Source organism: Zingiber officinale, chromosome 8A (assembly GCF_018446385.1).
Source record: "Zingiber officinale cultivar Zhangliang chromosome 8A, Zo_v1.1, whole genome shotgun sequence".
Lineage (NCBI taxonomy): Eukaryota > Viridiplantae > Streptophyta > Magnoliopsida > Zingiberales > Zingiberaceae > Zingiber > Zingiber officinale.
The window spans coordinates 69,566,153-69,584,167 of record NC_056000.1 but is presented as its reverse complement, the minus strand read 5'-3'; the positions used below and the strand labels follow the sequence as shown (position 1 = coordinate 69,584,167).

Below are 18,015 nucleotides of genomic sequence, written 5' to 3'. Positions count from 1 at the left end.
TTAGGCCTGCTTCTCATTAAGAAAAAATTCCTATATTTTAAATTCCTTAATTATCCGTTGGAACGTTTAACTATCACATCATTGTCCCAAGTATATTTGTTCTTAGTTATCCACATGATGAATTATACGTGCCATAATTAAATGTCCATCCCTAGCTAAAATTTAATAGTCTTAGTCTACTGTACCAAGACTCTGAACTTTCTCGTAGATAGTTATCCCTTGTTTTGTTACATATGAAGCCAACCTTTTCCCCGTAACAAACTTGTGATAAGGCATTTGAAGAATAGATTAATGGCTAGCCGTTCATGAGCATCACCAGGGTGAACATACTGAATTATAAGAATTACAAGTTAAACTTTCAATTTAATAATTCTATTAAATTTATGCCAACATGTTTTTTTTTAAATTGGAAGTCATTTAAATCGTAAGTCGTCCTATGGCTTACCAAGCTTCATTCTTTCTGTTCTTGTTTATTTCGAAACATCATATTTGACGAGGTGAATGTTTTTTTTTTTTATCATTGATCTCAAATACCGCAAAGAAAATTTATTATAAATATTTTGCAAAAATATGGTTCTTAGTTTTCTTGGACTCACGTATCTCCTTCATAAAAATCTTTAAAATAAAACTCAGTCGTCGGTTACTCCATAGTCAATCGGCGTAATTGGCAAGCAACAAAGAGCATCGACAAGGTTTTTCGATGCCACGTTAACATTTCCATAACATGTTTTGGAGGGGTAAAAAAACAGGGATAAAATGGTTCCAAATTTTAACAGCCACAGATTCACGAGTCCCCGACGGTTCAGTAACACGAAATACAGAACTTTATTTCTTTAACAAAAGAAGTTAATTTTTTTCAATCTCGTTCGTTGCATAAACAACCTTCGGCAAAGGTATCGCGTCGCACGAACAAATAGCTTGTTTGCCCCTCGATAAGCAGCGTATCGATGACGACCAACCTACAGCATGGGCAGAATAAGGAGTGATTTACAAAAACTTAAGATTTTATCGGTAAAGGCTTATCAGCAATTAATTTAATCGGTAAAAGAGAGGAGACACGCTGCGTTTGACAAGCGTAGACTTAAATAGCTTACTGTCATTTACGAATAAGAAGGGAAAATACCCAAAAAAAAAAAAACAAAAACGAATAACTGATTTCTTTCTAGTTATAATTTCAGTGTTTCAATTCTGTAACGTCTAACAGAATGATTATCTGCAGGTGCAGGATAAGCGGGTGGAGAGGAAAAGTAACTGGCATGGGAAGAGGGGAAAAGGAGATTTTGTTCAGATTAACTCATCTAACAAGCTCATCTGTCACGAGACTGGTATCACTCACTATGGCATTGTCTGCCGAACGAGACCATCAGATCTATCTAACAAACTCATCTGTCGCGAGACTGGCTTCGCTAATTATGGCATTGCCTACCGAACGAGAACCATCAGGCCCTGCCACAGTATGAATGCTGCAACTTGCACAATGAATCTCACCTGGCCACCAACCATTGAGTGCCTACTTGGCATCCAACAGCCATACTAAAGATAGGTCTTCAATAGCACTTAGTAACCATTCATGAGGCCTCCCAAACTGATTGGCCATTCTCTATCGAAATGATTCTGTAATTTAAATGCATCAATTTGAATTTAAAAAATGATGTTTGATCAATTAAGGAATATTATATAGATCTTAAACTCCAAGGTGGCTTCAGAAACCTCTTCACCAGAAAAAATCTAGTTCATAACCTTAATTCACGTGCCAGAATTCGAGCTCTCGCCACGTCTAACTCACCCGCTCATTGTACCCTACTTCAGCACATCAACCATTAACAAACGCAACGCATTCTATTTTATTTTCAACTGTATCATTCCTACCTCCTACATTATCACATGCTCCATGGCTTGCTACTCATCAGGAGGAAAATTGGGCAAGACTGATGAGCCAATCGAATGCCATTATAGTGACAAGGACGAAGCACTGAGTACATCTCGAATCCAAATAGGAACTTATTTGGGTGCTTTTGCAAGAAAAATTAACACCGTTTGTACGCATAGAAACTACCGAGAGTGCCAGAAATTCATAGATCAGGGTATGAAAACGTACTCGTGCGCAAAAAATGGCAGCCATAACACAACTTAAAGAAATTTCTAGGCGGTGAAATGAACACTGAAACGAGGAGCAGTTTTCGAAGTATATGCACGCTACTAACTTGTGTCAGGTGGGAACAAATAAAGGAAGCATATAATTTCCAAATGACAATAGAACACTGGGTTCAGACGAAGTAACTTGTCGAAAGAATTTTAGGGAAAAAAATATTTGCGTTTACTAGTTGTTTCACCATGTAAGCATCTCTACCAATCATTCATTTTCGAAATCTTTCCTTCCCATTGGAAACCAATGTACTGATATTAAATATTAGGAAAAACAAATTAGCAAGCCATAACAACATCAATTTAGAGGTTTAAATTCCTAAAGATGAGACCAATCAAAATCTGCTAGCTAAGAGCGCGAGTAGAATTCTAATCTACATAGACATGATGTAGGCCTGAGTTGATCGTCGACCTACATTATTGGCAGTTTTAAATTTCTAAAAACATAGCAATTTGTATTAAGTTAAAATCTAGCCGATCAATTCACATTGATTTTCACGATACTACAAGCTTGTCATTGCCATTTCTAAATGAGTCATTTGATCTAACTACAAGCGAGTGGTGTCATTACTTGTTAAAGAATGTTTGGCTCGGATTCCTCGTAGTTCAAACATCTACAATGAAAATATGCTATACAAGTTTATTTGCTTTGCAAAAATACTAGAAATCCAATATTTGCAAGAATTGACAGCAGGAAGGTATTGGGTGGAAGGGATGAAAAAATTGCATTATTTTAGTACTAGAGATTGTGTTTCTACAGCGAATGGCAACCCACAATCCTGATTATCCACTTATTTATATAGACATGTTAAGTTCCAGAATTTTAAAGCAACCCCTCAATTTGTTTCATCAAATTGGAGAAATCGAATTATAAACCTCTAAAATGCCTTAGCTTTTCATCCAAAATAGCGACAGGGAAATTCAGCTTTCTGAGGATAGAATAGGTATTTAGAGGCGTAAACGCATTCGAAAGGGAAGTTCATTTCCTTTCACATGTTTGAAGGATTACTAAATTAATTTTAGCTCCTTGACAAAGTTCCACTTCGTTCACTTTAGGCCTTTTGGTATTTGACGTTCTGGTATTGACGTTCTAGGCAATCAGAACAGACGCCGTACTTGAATAAGAATACTTTCGATATTGTGATGATAATTTAAGAATGGATAATTCGCTTTACAAAGAATAAGTACCGCCCTAAATATATTTGAATAATATCAAGTGCAGGGTCAACATAAATATTCATCAAGGTCTAGGCTAACTCAGATCATAAATGTGAACTGTAATATAAGTTCTAAAATTTCAGACAAAAAAATGACAACGAAACAAGATGTGACATTGCTCATGTTTGTTCATACAGTGAGCATGCATGACACAATCAAAAAAGACGTGTGAATGTCAAGTAATGCAGGAAGGAATCTGAAGCTTTTAATATGTTTCATCTTTTAGTTTGCCACTACTGTAACCACTTCCTAAGGGGTGCAGAATTTCCAGCTACTCATTCATGGGTTTGCGACTCAATTCTTCGCCATTTTAGCTCTTGCACAACATTTTAGGTCATATACATTTGTTATATTCATTTTTCTAGGTGAAATATGAAGTGATGTGGTGAATTAGCTATTGGAAGAAAGGAGGATGGTCAAAGGAAGGCCAGGATGTTACAGAAGCTGCCTGGGATTGGCTTCTTTTGATGAGGAAAGAAAAGAAGTAGGAGTCGGGGTTCCTATTCTTTGTTCTTTTCTTCTTTTGTTTTTTCGCCATGACTAGACTGGGAGGAATTTTCTAGTTTGTTCCTTTCAAAGTTAATAATAATATAAAATTTCAAATCAAAGTTGGATTAAGTAACAATTATTCAAAATTTCTAGTTACTACTATAGCTGTATTCTAAAACTACACCAAACCATGAAAGAAAATTTGCACTTAAATATTAACCAAAATAAAATAATTGCCGCACATTAATACCTGCAAAAATCTTTAAAATACAACATGACTAACTAATTATTTTAACATGCGTCCATGAAAATTAATAATCATATCCTAAATACAACTACTTAAGTATACAACTACAAGGTATGATCCAAGGTATCTTATATTTTCTGTTACAACAAGAAAATGCCCTTTAGCATACACAATTCCCTTGGTTTTCTAATTTTCTTAATAGTTTCTAAATCAGCTACTGAAATTTATAGTTGATGGATATTAATTCTCCTACTTCTGTAGCAGAGGTAGAATCTAATTGCGACCAATAAAGAAAAGGATTGGTGTGGATGTAAACACGATCATAGTCCTAATCCAACTTTGATCACCCAAGTTAGTTCCAACTATTTTAGGTACCTGGATCTAATCCCTTCATTCAACCCTAAGCAATATTGTCACTATACTTTCAACACAGTCAACTAGAAGTTCTCTTTAGTCTAAAATCTATAGGCCAGTCTAATGAGTGATGAATTTCAATTTTTTGCTCCATCCATTAAGAGAGCTCTAGAATATGTTTTTTAATTTACAATTTTACCTTCTTGTACTTGTGGATCTAAATAAGACTTTGATTGTTAACTTACAAAGTGACATGAAAATCCTACGAGGCCATGCATTCTAGTGAGGGTGAACCTTTAAAATAGTAGATGCTTGGACCAAACTAAGCAAGAAAACTCAGCATATCAATAAAAGATTCTAATGAAAGGCAAGTAGTACCTGATACCAAAGTCAGTCTCACTGATGGTTTCCAGATCCAGGTGCAGTGTTAGCATTTGTTTGTTGTTGCTGCTGCTGTTGAATTTGGAGAAGCAAATTAGCAGCAAATTGTAGGGTTGACTGATATCGCTGGTTCTTGTCAGCATCACCTTGGGTTGTTCCCTGGCTTGAACCCGGTAATATGTTTTCTAGCCGCTGCCCTTGGTTAGTAAACTCCAGATTCCCTTTGTTATTTGGCATTGACATGGCAGGTTGGTGCTGAGATACATTTCCAAATGGACTATGAGCAGATGAAGAACCAAGTCTTGGTTGCTGCTGAACCAAAGAAGGAAATGGATCCGTAACACTTGTTGAACTTCCATAGTTGTCACGATTACCATAGGTGTTATCAAACTGATAAAGTTGATTGTTTTGCGTGACAGAAAACTGTCCACGTTGTGATGTTTCATAGTTATTCAACTGATTTGTTGAAACTGCAGGTGCTTGTTGCATCGTAAGAATCGGATTTTGAATCTGAAGGCCACCATAAAATGGTTGTGTGGCAGGATCAGTCCCACTTGTCGTATTTGTGAATGGTGGAAACTGAAATGGAATCGCCGTATTTGTGACCGAAGGCCCCTGGCTATTGAAATCTTGACCTAAAGGCGGTGGCAGCTTCTGTTGATCCATGGAATTAAGAGAAAGAGCCATCTGATTCTCTTGCCTCCAACTCTGAAATGGAGCTGATCCATCAGGCATTGCAGGGGTATAGGATGAAGTAGGTCTCGCAGCTGAGTTAGATGGCAGCTGAGCAGCAGAAGCTGATGATTGATTGTTGCTGGGTATAAGAGAAGCTAAAGTTGCTATTAGTTCTGGAGTTAAGGTAGCTTTCAACTGAGAAGCAGCAGCAGAAGAAGAATTGTCATCTTGGTCAAGTGGTGCTAATTGTGCCATATGTTGTTCATCCCTGTGAGCTGATGGAAAATTTTCAACAGCAGAATGTCGCACCACTTCCTCGTGTAAAGCATTGTTATAATCACCTCTTAGTATTTGCTCTTCATTGTGGCGAACAAAATTATACCCTTTCTCCAAAGGTTCTTCCCGGCGATCAAGCTGACGGGGTGGTTGAGGAATAGCTATTTGCGATTGTTGAGCAGCAGGTGACTGCTGCTGCATATTCAGAACAACACCATACAGACGTTCAGGGCCGTTCACATTCAATACACTGGTTAAGAAATCCGATGGAGGTACCAAAAATAAAGTTGTGCCATCTTCAAGCTTTGCAACTCCAGCACGATTCTTTAGGCCAAGGTACCTTAAAAACTCAGTGTAAGAAGCAAAATCCTCTTCACTATCTGGTAAAAAGAAAACTATCTCAAAACCAATTGCCTCAGCATAGTGTTTTGTGAGCATATCCAATCCAGTTCTAGCCGAGCAGTTGACAACACTAGGCCTGGCAAAATGTCAGATAACATTAGTTAGAACAAATATCAATCTATTAAAACCAGCAAAGTGCAAGAAACTAAAACCTACATTGGTGAATCGATGCCCTTTCCTATTGGTACACAGCGAGCATAACAAACATGCGCTCCTCCTTTAGCAATAACACCACGCCAAATATAGTCTCTATCAGGAGAATGCAAGTTAGGGCGGTGGTGAGGAGCAGAACCAACTCGAGTGCGACTAGAAACACCTCTATCTGGATGAGATAACAAAAAACGCTGCTCCTCCATACTGCTGCTAGCAGATTTTCTTTGACGAAAATCATCATTGCTGGGAGGACTATCTAACCTAACCCTCTTAGGGTCTCTCATATCAACTCCATCCCATGCATCAGGCATGGAACGGACACCTTGAAAAATACCTGGAGGAGAAGGAAGAATTCCTGGAGCTGAAGGAGACCGACGTATCCTTGGCATAGATTTACCAGTATCAACCTCAAGGAGATTTGGATGAAGAATACCAAGTTCATGGAGCCCAGCACCAGCATGGCGGGGATCTAATCCTTGTGGCCCAAATGGCCTTGATACCATATTTGTTCCAGGCAGAATACCAGCATGCAGGGAGCCAAGTAAATTATTTGGTGGGATCAGATGACCATGACCTAACAATTCAAGAGGTCCAAATGGGCCTATATTGAAAAATATATCAGATCGCTGTGCTATAACTTTGAATTGATAGAAGGAAAGTGAATTACCTGAAACAGATGCTAAAAGTTCATCATTGGAGTAGAGAATCTGTATCCTAGGATCATTAAAGAGGCGACCCTGCAGACCATCTTTTGCACGCCTAGCTTCATCAATGCTTCTGAACACCACAAAAGAATAGTGTCTAGCTGGAAATGATTTTATCATTTCAATTTCACCAAAGAGAATCATGGCATTGTGAAGCATCTTCTGATCAATCTGAACCGGAGGTGGATATCTTATGCAAAGAACATTGCTTGGAGGACCATCTTGAAGCACCCCATGAAGCTGAAATTTCAAGAAAGCAAAGAAGTTTGAGACAAGATTCATAAAATCTACATTGGTGAAGTGGAAAAAAAACAATAGTAAAGTTGCAATTGACGAAAAATATACCATATCCCACTTAGACCCGAGGGAAGAAGAATTATGAAAATTTCTCAAGCTGTCAGATGGCAAAGATCTTAGGTTGCCCAGATGCCCATTCCTCAAATCATGGCGGTCAGGCCACTCCTATTTCATTGAAAGCATCAGTTAGAGGCAATAACTAGATAATCTTAATGATGAATGAAAAAGGTACAAAACAACAAAATATTGCTTGTGCATGCCACTTCATGGAGATTAAAACAGTATCAGTCTGGGAAGCATAAGTACTCTCAAGAAGCATGAAAATCAACCAAATAAGTTTACAAGGGCTATATATCAGTCCCTGGGTTGTCAGAATTCTAAAACATTTTCAAGATAATTGTGATTTTGTTCAAAAAAGTTTTCATGTAATGGAAAAACAAGAAGCATTTTCTAGTACTGCTTGAATCTACATATCATTTTTATTTTATATGGACAGATTAATTGGATAACAAGTTTTCAAAAGATAAAGATTGATAGTCTAATTCCTCCATCCCTGATTGATGATTTGTATGTTGGTACTCATACATCTCTTGTTATGAATCTTATACCTATATATTTATCTGGACACCACTATTAATATATGGTCAAATTAGCACACCATCTATCAAAAAGGTGACTTAAGTTAGCTTCCTCAAAGTAACCACTAAGATATAAACCCAAGGTGAAATAATTGTTGTGTAAAGATCTAGAGTGAAAGTGATATTATAAATGGTGATAAAAAGCCTAGGTATTTGTTAGAGCACATAGGCAGCAATAAAGAAACGGAAGAGTGGGTCTGCAAGGTCATATTAAATACTATATTAAATAATTTTGTAAGTCATTCAATACCTTATTTCATTGTGCACTTCCATACCTCTATCGAAATATCATCCGGTCAACTTTTTCATTGTGCATCCCATTTAAAGTTTGTTCTACTTTTGAAATTTGAATTCTATGGTAAAAAATTAAATTTCTATACTCATTTGACCTACTTAAATTATCTAAGTTAAGTTGGTCACATAAACCTTTATTACAAACTTGATGAAAATACCTCTTCCACCGCTTTTTTATTTCTCCATTGTCTACTAATATCCTATTACATTCATCTTTAATACAGTTTAGTTGGATAAAATCTTTTGTCTTCCGTTCTCTCACTAGTTATTTTATAAATGTCTTTTTCCCCTTCTTTTATATCCAATTTTTGATATAATTGTTCAAAAGTTTCATTCTTTACTTCATTTACAACTTTCTTAGTCTCTTTCTTAGCTATTGTATATTTTTTTAAATTTTTCTCGTTCTTACAAATATACAATTTCTTATACGCTATTTGTTGTTCTTTCACTTTTTCTTATACTTTCTCATTCCACCACAAGAAATTTTCTCCAAAAATATTTCACACAAGCAAAACAATTTACACAAAACAAATGAACCTTGTGTGATTATCAATATCGTTAGAGATATAGTTCTAGAAGAAGAGAATTACCAATTGGAAAAGATTCTACCTCAAATGGCTTTCAAAAGAGAATCATCAATATATTTCTCACATCCCCTAGAAGAGTCAAGGGGTACAAAAAGTGGCTTCCCTAGATGCTCTCAATTAGAGCTCAAATTCCTGCTGAAATCTATCTACTTTATAATATTTTGAGCGTTTTGAAGGCATCTGAGTGCTCCAAAGAATATTTTTACTCAAATCTTTCTGATAGTCCCATAAATCCACATGTAATGCTTATTGGTGTTTATTAATGGAAATAACTTGATGAGTTATAGTCATGTGTCAGTTTAAAAATTCTTAGAAAGAGATGGCACCTCCTTGGTGTCCTGCACAAGATCAATTTAAGAAATGGCACAAATCAAATAGCTTAATCTAGGATCACTGTGAGAAACAAAAGTGACAAAAATCAAAATCAGCTAATCCCACTTCTGCTGGATGAAAAACAGCACTCCAAGAGACAACTAGTTATGGAGGTGAGGGAAGCATGCATTACTAGGGATGCAAAGCCACCAAATGGAGATAGAGGTAAAACCAGGACAAGGAGACAAAGTAGGTTGCACGGGAATTGCAGTAAGTTTTTTGGTCAATGAAAAAGACTAAGCCAAGGTGGAGGACAAAGATAGATGTCCTGGTAACCAAGGGGCCCGTTTAATGATAGCAGTGGTGATGAAAAGGGATACACAGGGCAGTGATGCCTTGGTGGAAGATTGAAGAGCATCCAGATGCACCTATAAACATTGATTTTTTCCCTAATTGTGTTTTCATTATAGGGATGTACAAAACTAGCAGAGCCTCTATGATCACCAGTAACCCTCAAGCTCTGTGTAGTGATCGTCAGATCCCATATTAAAATGCACTGGGAAAGGTGTCCTCGACATGATTAACATTGGCGCTGGGTCATTGGATTCAACTTATTATCCATGCAGCTCAAAAAGGTATTTCCTCTATAATTTTTTTCTCTAAAAACAAATTGGAATGAACAACCTCTATTACTTTTTCACCAGCTTGGTTGTTTTGATGATGTTGATTCAAGATTTAGGATTTCAATCTGATTATTAAGGGTGATTTTTTTTTGTCAAAATTGGTGATACTGGTTGATAGAGAAGATATTTGCAGCATTTTATCAGTCTTCATACAATGTCATATTTCTTTTCACAGAAAATCATTTGATATAGAATATTAATTTGTAGGAATTTTATAAAATATTTAATTTGTAAAATAAAGTTGTACTCCTAAGATGCAAGATAATATTAGTAAAGAGTCATCTGATTTTTTTTTTTAATTGATTGCATGGAATTAAATTTAATCGTTTTACATAGTATATTGTGAGATTCCTGATGTACCATATATCAATTTTTCAGATCATTCATAGCATAATGTAGGTCTCATATCCATTTATATAATGCTTAAGAAAGCTAATTAATTATTAAGTGATAAATAATAATTTGGTCTATATTGATTGATTAGGTTGTTGGAGATGACATATTATATTGAAGATAAAACTTATATCTTTCAACATTGATGATCACCATTATTGCACATAATAACTAATGTTGGTTTTTTAAAAAAGAAGAAATGGACAGCATACACATTAGCATGCTGCATGTGCATGATGCAATAGCTTAACTTCATACCCCCAAATATACTTTAATAGCCTTGGGTGCCGTGGAAAATCCTAGACAAACCTTGATCAATATAACTAACAAGGAATGAGCGAAAAAATAAACAGATGTAGGTGTAAGGAAAGATACCCTTTTAGGAGGTTGGGAGCGCAGAAAATCAACACGTAGTTGTTGACCAGAAAACTTCTTCCCATTCATATTTTTATGAGCCGCAATGGCATCTTCCAACTTATAATATTCAATAATAGCTGAATTTCGATCCCTGAAAAATCTGTACTCTTCAATCTTACCAAACTGCAAAAACTCTTCTTTAAGTTGCTCCTTACTTACAGATGAATCAAACCCACCAACCCATATCTGCTTAGCAGCTCTTGGCTGCATGAGAAAATTGAACACAGCATTAATTTGATTACTATACTTTCAAGAATTTGATCCCAATACTTTAGCTTTTCAAAAAACAAAGCAAAACACTAACTAAATAAAGGGGGAAAATAGTTAAAAAACAGTTAAACAATGTTATCAGTAAACAATGAATTCAGCACGTTGAAACATAAGAGGATGAGTTGATCTATTTATCCTTCTAATCTTAAAGGGAAGACAAAGTTCTAACATATGTTTGTTCACCGAAACTAAATCTAATGTTATTGGTAAAATAACAAATATAAACGCTTCAGTTTTTTTCACTTATACAGTGAAACGATGATTCAGGTATGGCAGTATTGTTTCCTTAGAAAAAATCGTGTGGCAGAGGGAATGCCAGGTTTGAATCAACCACATGATCCAACAACTTAAAGACGTCTAGCTCACAAATCTTTGCCCATCGTTTCCTTATCTTAGTGATAGTGTGCATTGGAACCTATATTACACGAAAGGTCTAACTGAACATTCAACGAGCAAAGACAAAACAACGAGCCAAAACAAACAAACCAGAAATTAACCAGATCTTCCTATTTCATTATCCCATATAGCATCCATATCAATCTACGCAGAGGTAGAAGTGGTTGTACTAACCGGTCTGGCAAACTCAATCCTGATCGCGCTCCCATGGATCAAGTTCCCTTGGAGGGCTTCCTTCGCAGCCTTGGCTTCCTCGACTTGCCGGAAGTACACGAAGGTATAGTTTCTCGCCGATTGCATCGTGGTGCAATCCAAGGCGCCGTGCTTGGAGAAGACATCCATCAGATCTGAATCGGTGGTTTCAGCGGAGAGTTGCCCCACCCAGAGAGTATTCGAGGCAGACTCACTGCTCTCCGGATCCTTGGAGGACGATGGGCGCCGGTGGTCGGAAGAAACACCGGCAGACTTGTTGATCGGCATCGCCGGCTCCGCCTGAATCCCAAACGATTTCTGGCAGATACACGAGAGGGACAGAAGGAAATCCACAACAAGTCAACAACAAAAAGGATAAAACAAATTCGCTCGCAGAAATCGATCGCAGAGCGGATCTACAAACAGGCGGAGAAGAACGCAAAAGAAACCCTAAAGCTTCGGGGGAGAAGCATTCCTTACGCGTCGCGGCCTATATAAAGTAGATAGAACGGTACAGTTGGAAATTATCTTTTGCGTCTCCAACTTTTAATTTATTACATAAACACCCCCTAAATATTCTCTTTTTACGTTCTTGTTTTTTAGAATTCATAAATAGTTTAATACAAAATTGGAAAAGCAACTATTCACATGGATTCATATATTTTCGATTTGAGCTAATTTTATAAATTTATTTGTATAAATGAGAAAATAAAAAATAAATAAATAAAGGGCCAAAATTAGAAAATGATGAAACTATTTGAATCAAAATGCAAGTATTCTGAGATATAATTAGAAAGCTATTTAATTATAAGATTAAATAAAAATGACAAAATTCCTAGAACGACTTTCTTTTAAAATTTATTGAAATAATAACTTATTTAAAATTAAAGCAGTGCTAAAGTGAAGTATCGAAAGCTATTTCAAATATTAAATTATAAATAAAATATCATTTTAATATTTTTTAAAAAATATTTTTAGTAGTTTTAAATTCTGAAAAAAATAAAAGGATGTCTTTTTTTATTAAAAATAGGTAAAGGGTTTTGTTTCATTTATTATCAAAGGTTTGTTCATACATATTTTACAAAACTAATTTTATATTTATAGCACTATAATTTTATAGTTGTTACAATATAGTAGACTAATATTGATCATAAATAAATTATCTATATTATAACAATTATATTTTGTAACTGTTATAATATTATGTTGCCCTATATTGACTATGTTGATTAAAGATGTTGCATCCATTTTATAAGAGTTATAAATTATAGGTGTTACAAAATAATATTATCAATGTTGATAGAGTTAAAGTATTGCTATAATATAATACTACCAGGATTTATAAATAAAGTACACATATTATAGTAATTATAGTTTATAGTTGTTATACATAATTTATTAGTGTTTGATCCTGTCTGAATGCTGAATCAACGGACGCTGGGCACGTGATGCTCTCCGAGTTGCTGATGTAGATCCCCGATTAGTCGTACGGACTTCCGGCAAATCTGCAAGGAAGTCGGGCCGGGAAGGGGTTTCCGGCGACGACCCTCCAATGCTCAAGTCAGGTAAGTGGACAACAAAGAAGTGGCTCCGAATATCGTAGAATGCGTACCTCCGGCGAAGTATAAGACTCCTTATATAGAGCTGTGAAGGAGCTCACGCACACATACCGAGGTGAATACGTGTCCTCAGCCCATACCTCGGTATGTGCTTGTCAGACAAGCTTACCTGACACCATACTGCTATAGTCCGAGCACGTCTCTGATGTGATAAGGGAACCCTCTGTCATAAGATTCTGCGTATGGCCCAATCATCGAACATACCCGTTGTCAGAAGATGTTCCCTTGTCCTTTTGTCTCCTCACTCCATGCCGAGTGTCCGGCCGGTCGCAGTCCCCTTTCATCCGGCCGGTCATATGTGTTGGTCCACTTAGGAGATTCCTGGTAGTGTACTCTGTGGAGACTGTTCGCAGTATTGTTATTTTATGCCTTCGGCCGAGCAGGCCACCCGCTCGGCCATACGACCCTGTTCAACATGAGCGTCGGAACCCTGACTTCTCGCCGGGTGCCTTTGACTCCGATGAGACCCCATTCGGCTGACCGGTCTCCCCTTCTCCGGTCGGCCATTCGACCCTTTGACTTCCATGTGACGTTGACTTCCCCCCAAGGGGGGTCCCTGTTCTTACCGCCGGATCACTTGCCTCCCCTTCAAGTCTAGTCGAAGGAGGCGATTAATCTGACTGACTGGACCATCAGTTGAGCCGAGCGACGTGCTGCAACTACCATCCGCTCGGAAACCAGGGGCAGCCAAAATGCCAGTCAACGCCACCATTACTCAGCATCTCTTCGAATTTTCCGCCAATCTCCATCATTAAGGTCTAGCACGCGCTCATTAAATGCGTTCCAGTGGTTGAATGCCACGTGGCGGTGCTGCCGTCATCGTACGGCGGCGGCGTGGTGTTCTGATGGGATCGAGGCGGTTCGAAATGAACGGCGCGATGCGTGCTCCGATTCTCGCGACCTGGATCCAACGGTGGAGGCCGCTCGGGCTCCACCCTATAAAAGCTTCATTTTCTTTCCTTCGCCTCACATCTGCTGTCGCGTGCCTCCCGATTCCTCTTGCGTTCAAGACTTCCGGCGATCTTGCGCTTCTATTTCCGACGATCTCCGGTGCTCTTCCCTCGATCCTCCTCAGCGTTATAAGGTTCTTCTTCTTTCTCTCTTTGGTTCTAGCATTTTCTTTGCATTTCTTTCCCAATTTTTCGCCCGCGAAGTATTGTTTCGTTGCCATCTTCCTTTTATCCACTTTCTTTCTTCGCCTTTTTTGACTTCATCCGATCGGACCATGGCTAGCTCTTCCCAACCACAAGACCAAGCCCTCGGTCCATGGTATACTACCATGGAGTCGCGCTTCGATCGGCGCAACGCCGATCTTTTGATAGAAAATTTTGACATCCCTTCTGATTTCGAAATCATTTTACCCGGTCCCTCCGCTCGGCCTCATAAACCGCCGCGCGGAGCCTTTTGTGTTTTCCGCGACCAGTTCACAGCCGGTCTGCGATTTCCCATTCATCCTTTCATCGTTGACGTCTGTAACTTTTTCGGCATTCCGCTCGGAAGCCTAGTCCCCAATACCTTCCGCCTTTTATGCGGCGTCGTTGTCCTGTTCAAAATCCATAATATCCCCCTCCGACCGGAGGTTTTATATTATTTTTATTACCCTAAACAGTCCGAGCTGGGCACCTATATGTTCCAGGCTCGGCCCGGTCTAATTTTCTTCAATAAACTTCCTTCTTCCAATAAGCATTGGAAAGAATTTTATTTCTACCTCCGCATGCCCGAGCGGGCCCCCTTCCTGACGAAGTGGCAGATCGGACCACCAACCTCCCCAGAGCTCAAAAGATTCAAGACCCGGCCAGATTATCTACACGCTGCCAATATGCTTGCCGGTCTTCGGTTTGACATCAACAAATTCCTCCCAGAAGGGGTTATGTACATATTCGGCTTGAGTCCGATCAGAACCCCCCTTCCGAGCGGCTTCGGTAAAAATTTTACTTGTGCATTCGCTTTGATTGCTAACTGATTTCCTCCTTTTTCCTTTGCAGCAAACATTGTCATGGAGTCGGTGATGGCTGGAATTCTGAAAAAGAAGGTGGTGGCACTTGAAGCCGCGGCGGCCAAGGAAATGGAGACGCTCGGCATCCAGCCGGTCGGCTCTAACGAAGAAGAGAGCGGGACAAATGCTGGGGAGTCGGCCGCTCAGGCTTCTCTCCCAGAGACAGCGGCTGGCGCAAGTGCTAGCCAAGAGCCTTCTGCGCGGGGAGAGGACTCCGTTCCAGAAGAAGAGCGACCTCTCCAACAAAAGAGGCGCCGAGTGGAGACTCCTCTTCGGTCAGCCACGTCTGCGGTTCAGCCGTCCGCCCGACCCACTACAAGCGCTCGCGGAAAGGCTGCAGAGGTCGAGGCTATTTCGTCTGACCGGACCCCATCTCAATTGGACGCACCGGCAGATCCTCTTGAGGCCGTCCCTGTCAGCGTTCTTCCACCCGCTCCCCACCGAGTCCAGCGTTCAACAATTTTATCTCAATTTTCGGCGCCGACCTCCGATCCTCTTCCAACCTCCGCCCGGACGACCCCTGGTCATGGCCGCACTGTTAGGGTTACACTTCACCTTCCGACTGAAGAATTGCTACCCGAGGCCGATCGTCCAACCACGCCCGAGCACACAATCACCCTGAAGGGGCCCCTAGCCGAGATGTGGGCCGACGCTCGGGCGCGCTTCCCGATGATCCCCCTCCGCAATTTGGCTAACAGCCATATGCAAGAGGCCACGGGGGTAAGTTCGTTTTCTTCCAAGTTTTGTATGCATTTCTTCCGATCGGTCACTAACAACTTCTATTTTCTTTCTTTTTCGTCAGAGATGGGTGGAGGAGATAGCTGTCTCCAACCGCCTGGCGATGGTGGACGAAGAATTAAGGATACTGAAGGCTGCAGCCGGTCCGTCCGGCTCACAAGGTCCATCATACGCCGAGCTGCAAAAAGAGCTCAAAAAGGCTCAAGATTTGTTGGCGGCCGAGCAGAAGAAGACGGTCGATCAGGCCCACGCTTTGGCCGAGTTCGAGCGCATGAATAAATCTCTAGATCGCAAGATAAGCCTGGCGACCGAGCGGAAGAACACAACTATCTCCGACCTGGAGAAGAAGAATGTTGAGGCTCGGGGCTTGGAGGAGAAGGTTAAAGAGCTGATGGACCAACTGGCTAACGAGAAGGTTGCCCGAACAAACGAGGTGGCAAAGCTCGAGACTGCTGTACAAGAACACATGGCAGCCGCCGATGCTTCCCGAGCGGCCTTTAAAGAGTACCAGGAGGCCGAACCAAGCCGGGTTGCCATCCTGAAACAGAAATACATCCGTTCGGCCGAATTTTCGAAGAAGGTCTGCGAGCGGATGTACATGGCCTTCGAGCTTGCCATGAATGCCACGACGGAATACTTGAAGTCCAAGGGGCAACTTCTCGAGTCCGCATGTCATCCCGGCTAAGGACCAGGCAACACTTCTCAACAACATCCCGACGACGCTTTATGATTATTTGGAGTAGTTTATATGTAATCTAGCCGCTCGGCTAAAAAACTATCACTTTTTGTAACTAGGTCGTTCGGCCTTATTTTCTATAACGCTGCCTTTCCCTTTGCTAATCCATATGCATGTTGTCCGCTCGGCTCGCTAACTACCGTTTATATTCGCCTGCTTCACCTCGTAGTTTTCCCTTCATCCCACCTTTCTTGTGTTCGAAAGGGGTTTTTACGAAGTATTTCGCGTGACTAGTTTGCTCGGCTGAAGGTATACTTTTTCGCAAATGGAATTTTTCGCAAGCTATTCGCCAAGTACCTTTGGTTACTTGGCAGCTCGGCAAAACTATCCCTCAGTCGACTTTATTGTCTTAGTCAATGCGACTTGATATTTAACGTCGGAGCTCGACGGTATTCCGCTCGGAATATTTATAGACGCCGGCTCGTCTCTCGATTTTTAACGTCGGAGCTCGACGGTCTCCCGCTTGGAAGGTTTATAGACGCCGGCTCGTCTCTCGATTTTTAACGTCGGAGCTCGACGGTCTTCCGCTCGGAGGGTTTATAGACGCCAGCTCGTCTCTCGATTTTTAACGTCGGAGCTCAACGGTCTTCCGCTCGGAGGGTTTATAGACGTCGGCTCGTCTCTCGGTTTTTAACGTCGGAGCTCGACAGTCTTCCGCTCGGAGGGTTTATAGATGTCGGTTCGTCTCTCGATTTTTAACGTCGGAGCTCGACGGCCTTTAAGGCTAATTTTGACACTGCCGTTCGGCGAAGCTATTTGCCATCCTTTATATCATTTTGCTTCATGCATTACAAGGACATGGACGACCCACAACATATATAAAATTACATTTAACGCACCTCTCATCCAGCTCGGTACGACTGGAGATGATTTGCGCTCCATTGTCGGTCCAGCCGCCGTCCGTCTTCATCCTCCAAATAATAAGCACCCGAGCGGAGCTTCTCGATGACTTTGAAGGGGCCCGCCCAAGGAGCTTCCAGCTTGCCAACGTCGCCGACCGGCTTTACTTTCTTCCAGACAAGATCGCCAACCTGAAATGCTCTGGGGATTACGCGCCGGTTGTAGTTTTGCTTCATCCGTTGCCGATACGCCATCAGCCGGACGGACACCTTGGCTCGCTCTTCGTCGACCAAATCAAGCTCCATGTTCCTCCGCTCGGCATTATTATCATCATCATAATTCTGGATCTGGACGGACTCGACGCCGACTTCGACAGGAATAACCTCTTCGCCGCCATACACCAAATGGAAAGGCGTGACGTCCGTTCCCTCCTTTGGGGTCGTTCAGATGGCCCATAAGACGCCTGGTGTTGATACAGTCTGACCTGGCTGTTGTTTTGATGTTGACACTGATTTAAGTTTGTATCAGATATTAATTAAACTCAGATTGATTACTGATCAAGG

At 40.3% G+C, this 18,015-nt stretch overlaps 1 protein-coding gene across 2 annotated transcripts; it reads right to left on the bottom strand.

Moving 5' to 3' along the window:
- Window positions 1–661: 661 nt before the first annotated feature.
- LOC122009420 (flowering time control protein FPA-like) lies at window positions 662–11,985 on the bottom strand. 2 transcript variants are annotated; one of them, XM_042565567.1, is made up of 7 exons: window positions 11,506–11,985; window positions 10,624–10,869; window positions 7,390–7,506; window positions 7,008–7,284; window positions 6,344–6,941; window positions 4,832–6,263; window positions 662–959 (listed from the first exon to the last, which is right to left on the bottom strand). In XM_042565567.1, exons 1-6 carry the CDS (start codon window positions 11,809–11,811, stop codon window positions 4,850–4,852), a joined length of 2,958 nt encoding a protein of 985 aa, XP_042421501.1. In that variant the 5' UTR covers window positions 11,812–11,985; the 3' UTR covers window positions 662–959; window positions 4,832–4,849. The 2 variants fall into 2 exon arrangements, with proteins under 2 accessions (XP_042421501.1, XP_042421500.1); XM_042565566.1 differs by having other exon boundaries at window positions 6,344–7,284.
- Window positions 11,986–18,015: the final 6,030 nt, after the last annotated feature.

Bases quoted from the DNA above. Each gene is read 5' to 3' on its own strand.
- LOC122009420 (XM_042565566.1), bottom strand. From the start codon at position 11,811: ATGCCGATCAACAAGTCTGCCGGTGTTTCTTCCGACCACCGGCGCCCA. The intron at 7,507-10,623 runs GTATCTTTCCTT...TCAATGAAATAG, and splicing joins GCTCCCAACCTCCTAAAAGG to GAGTGGCCTGACCGCCATGA. The intron at 6,264-6,343 runs GTAGGTTTTAGT...ACATTTTGCCAG, and splicing joins AAGGGCATCGATTCACCAAT to GCCTAGTGTTGTCAACTGCT.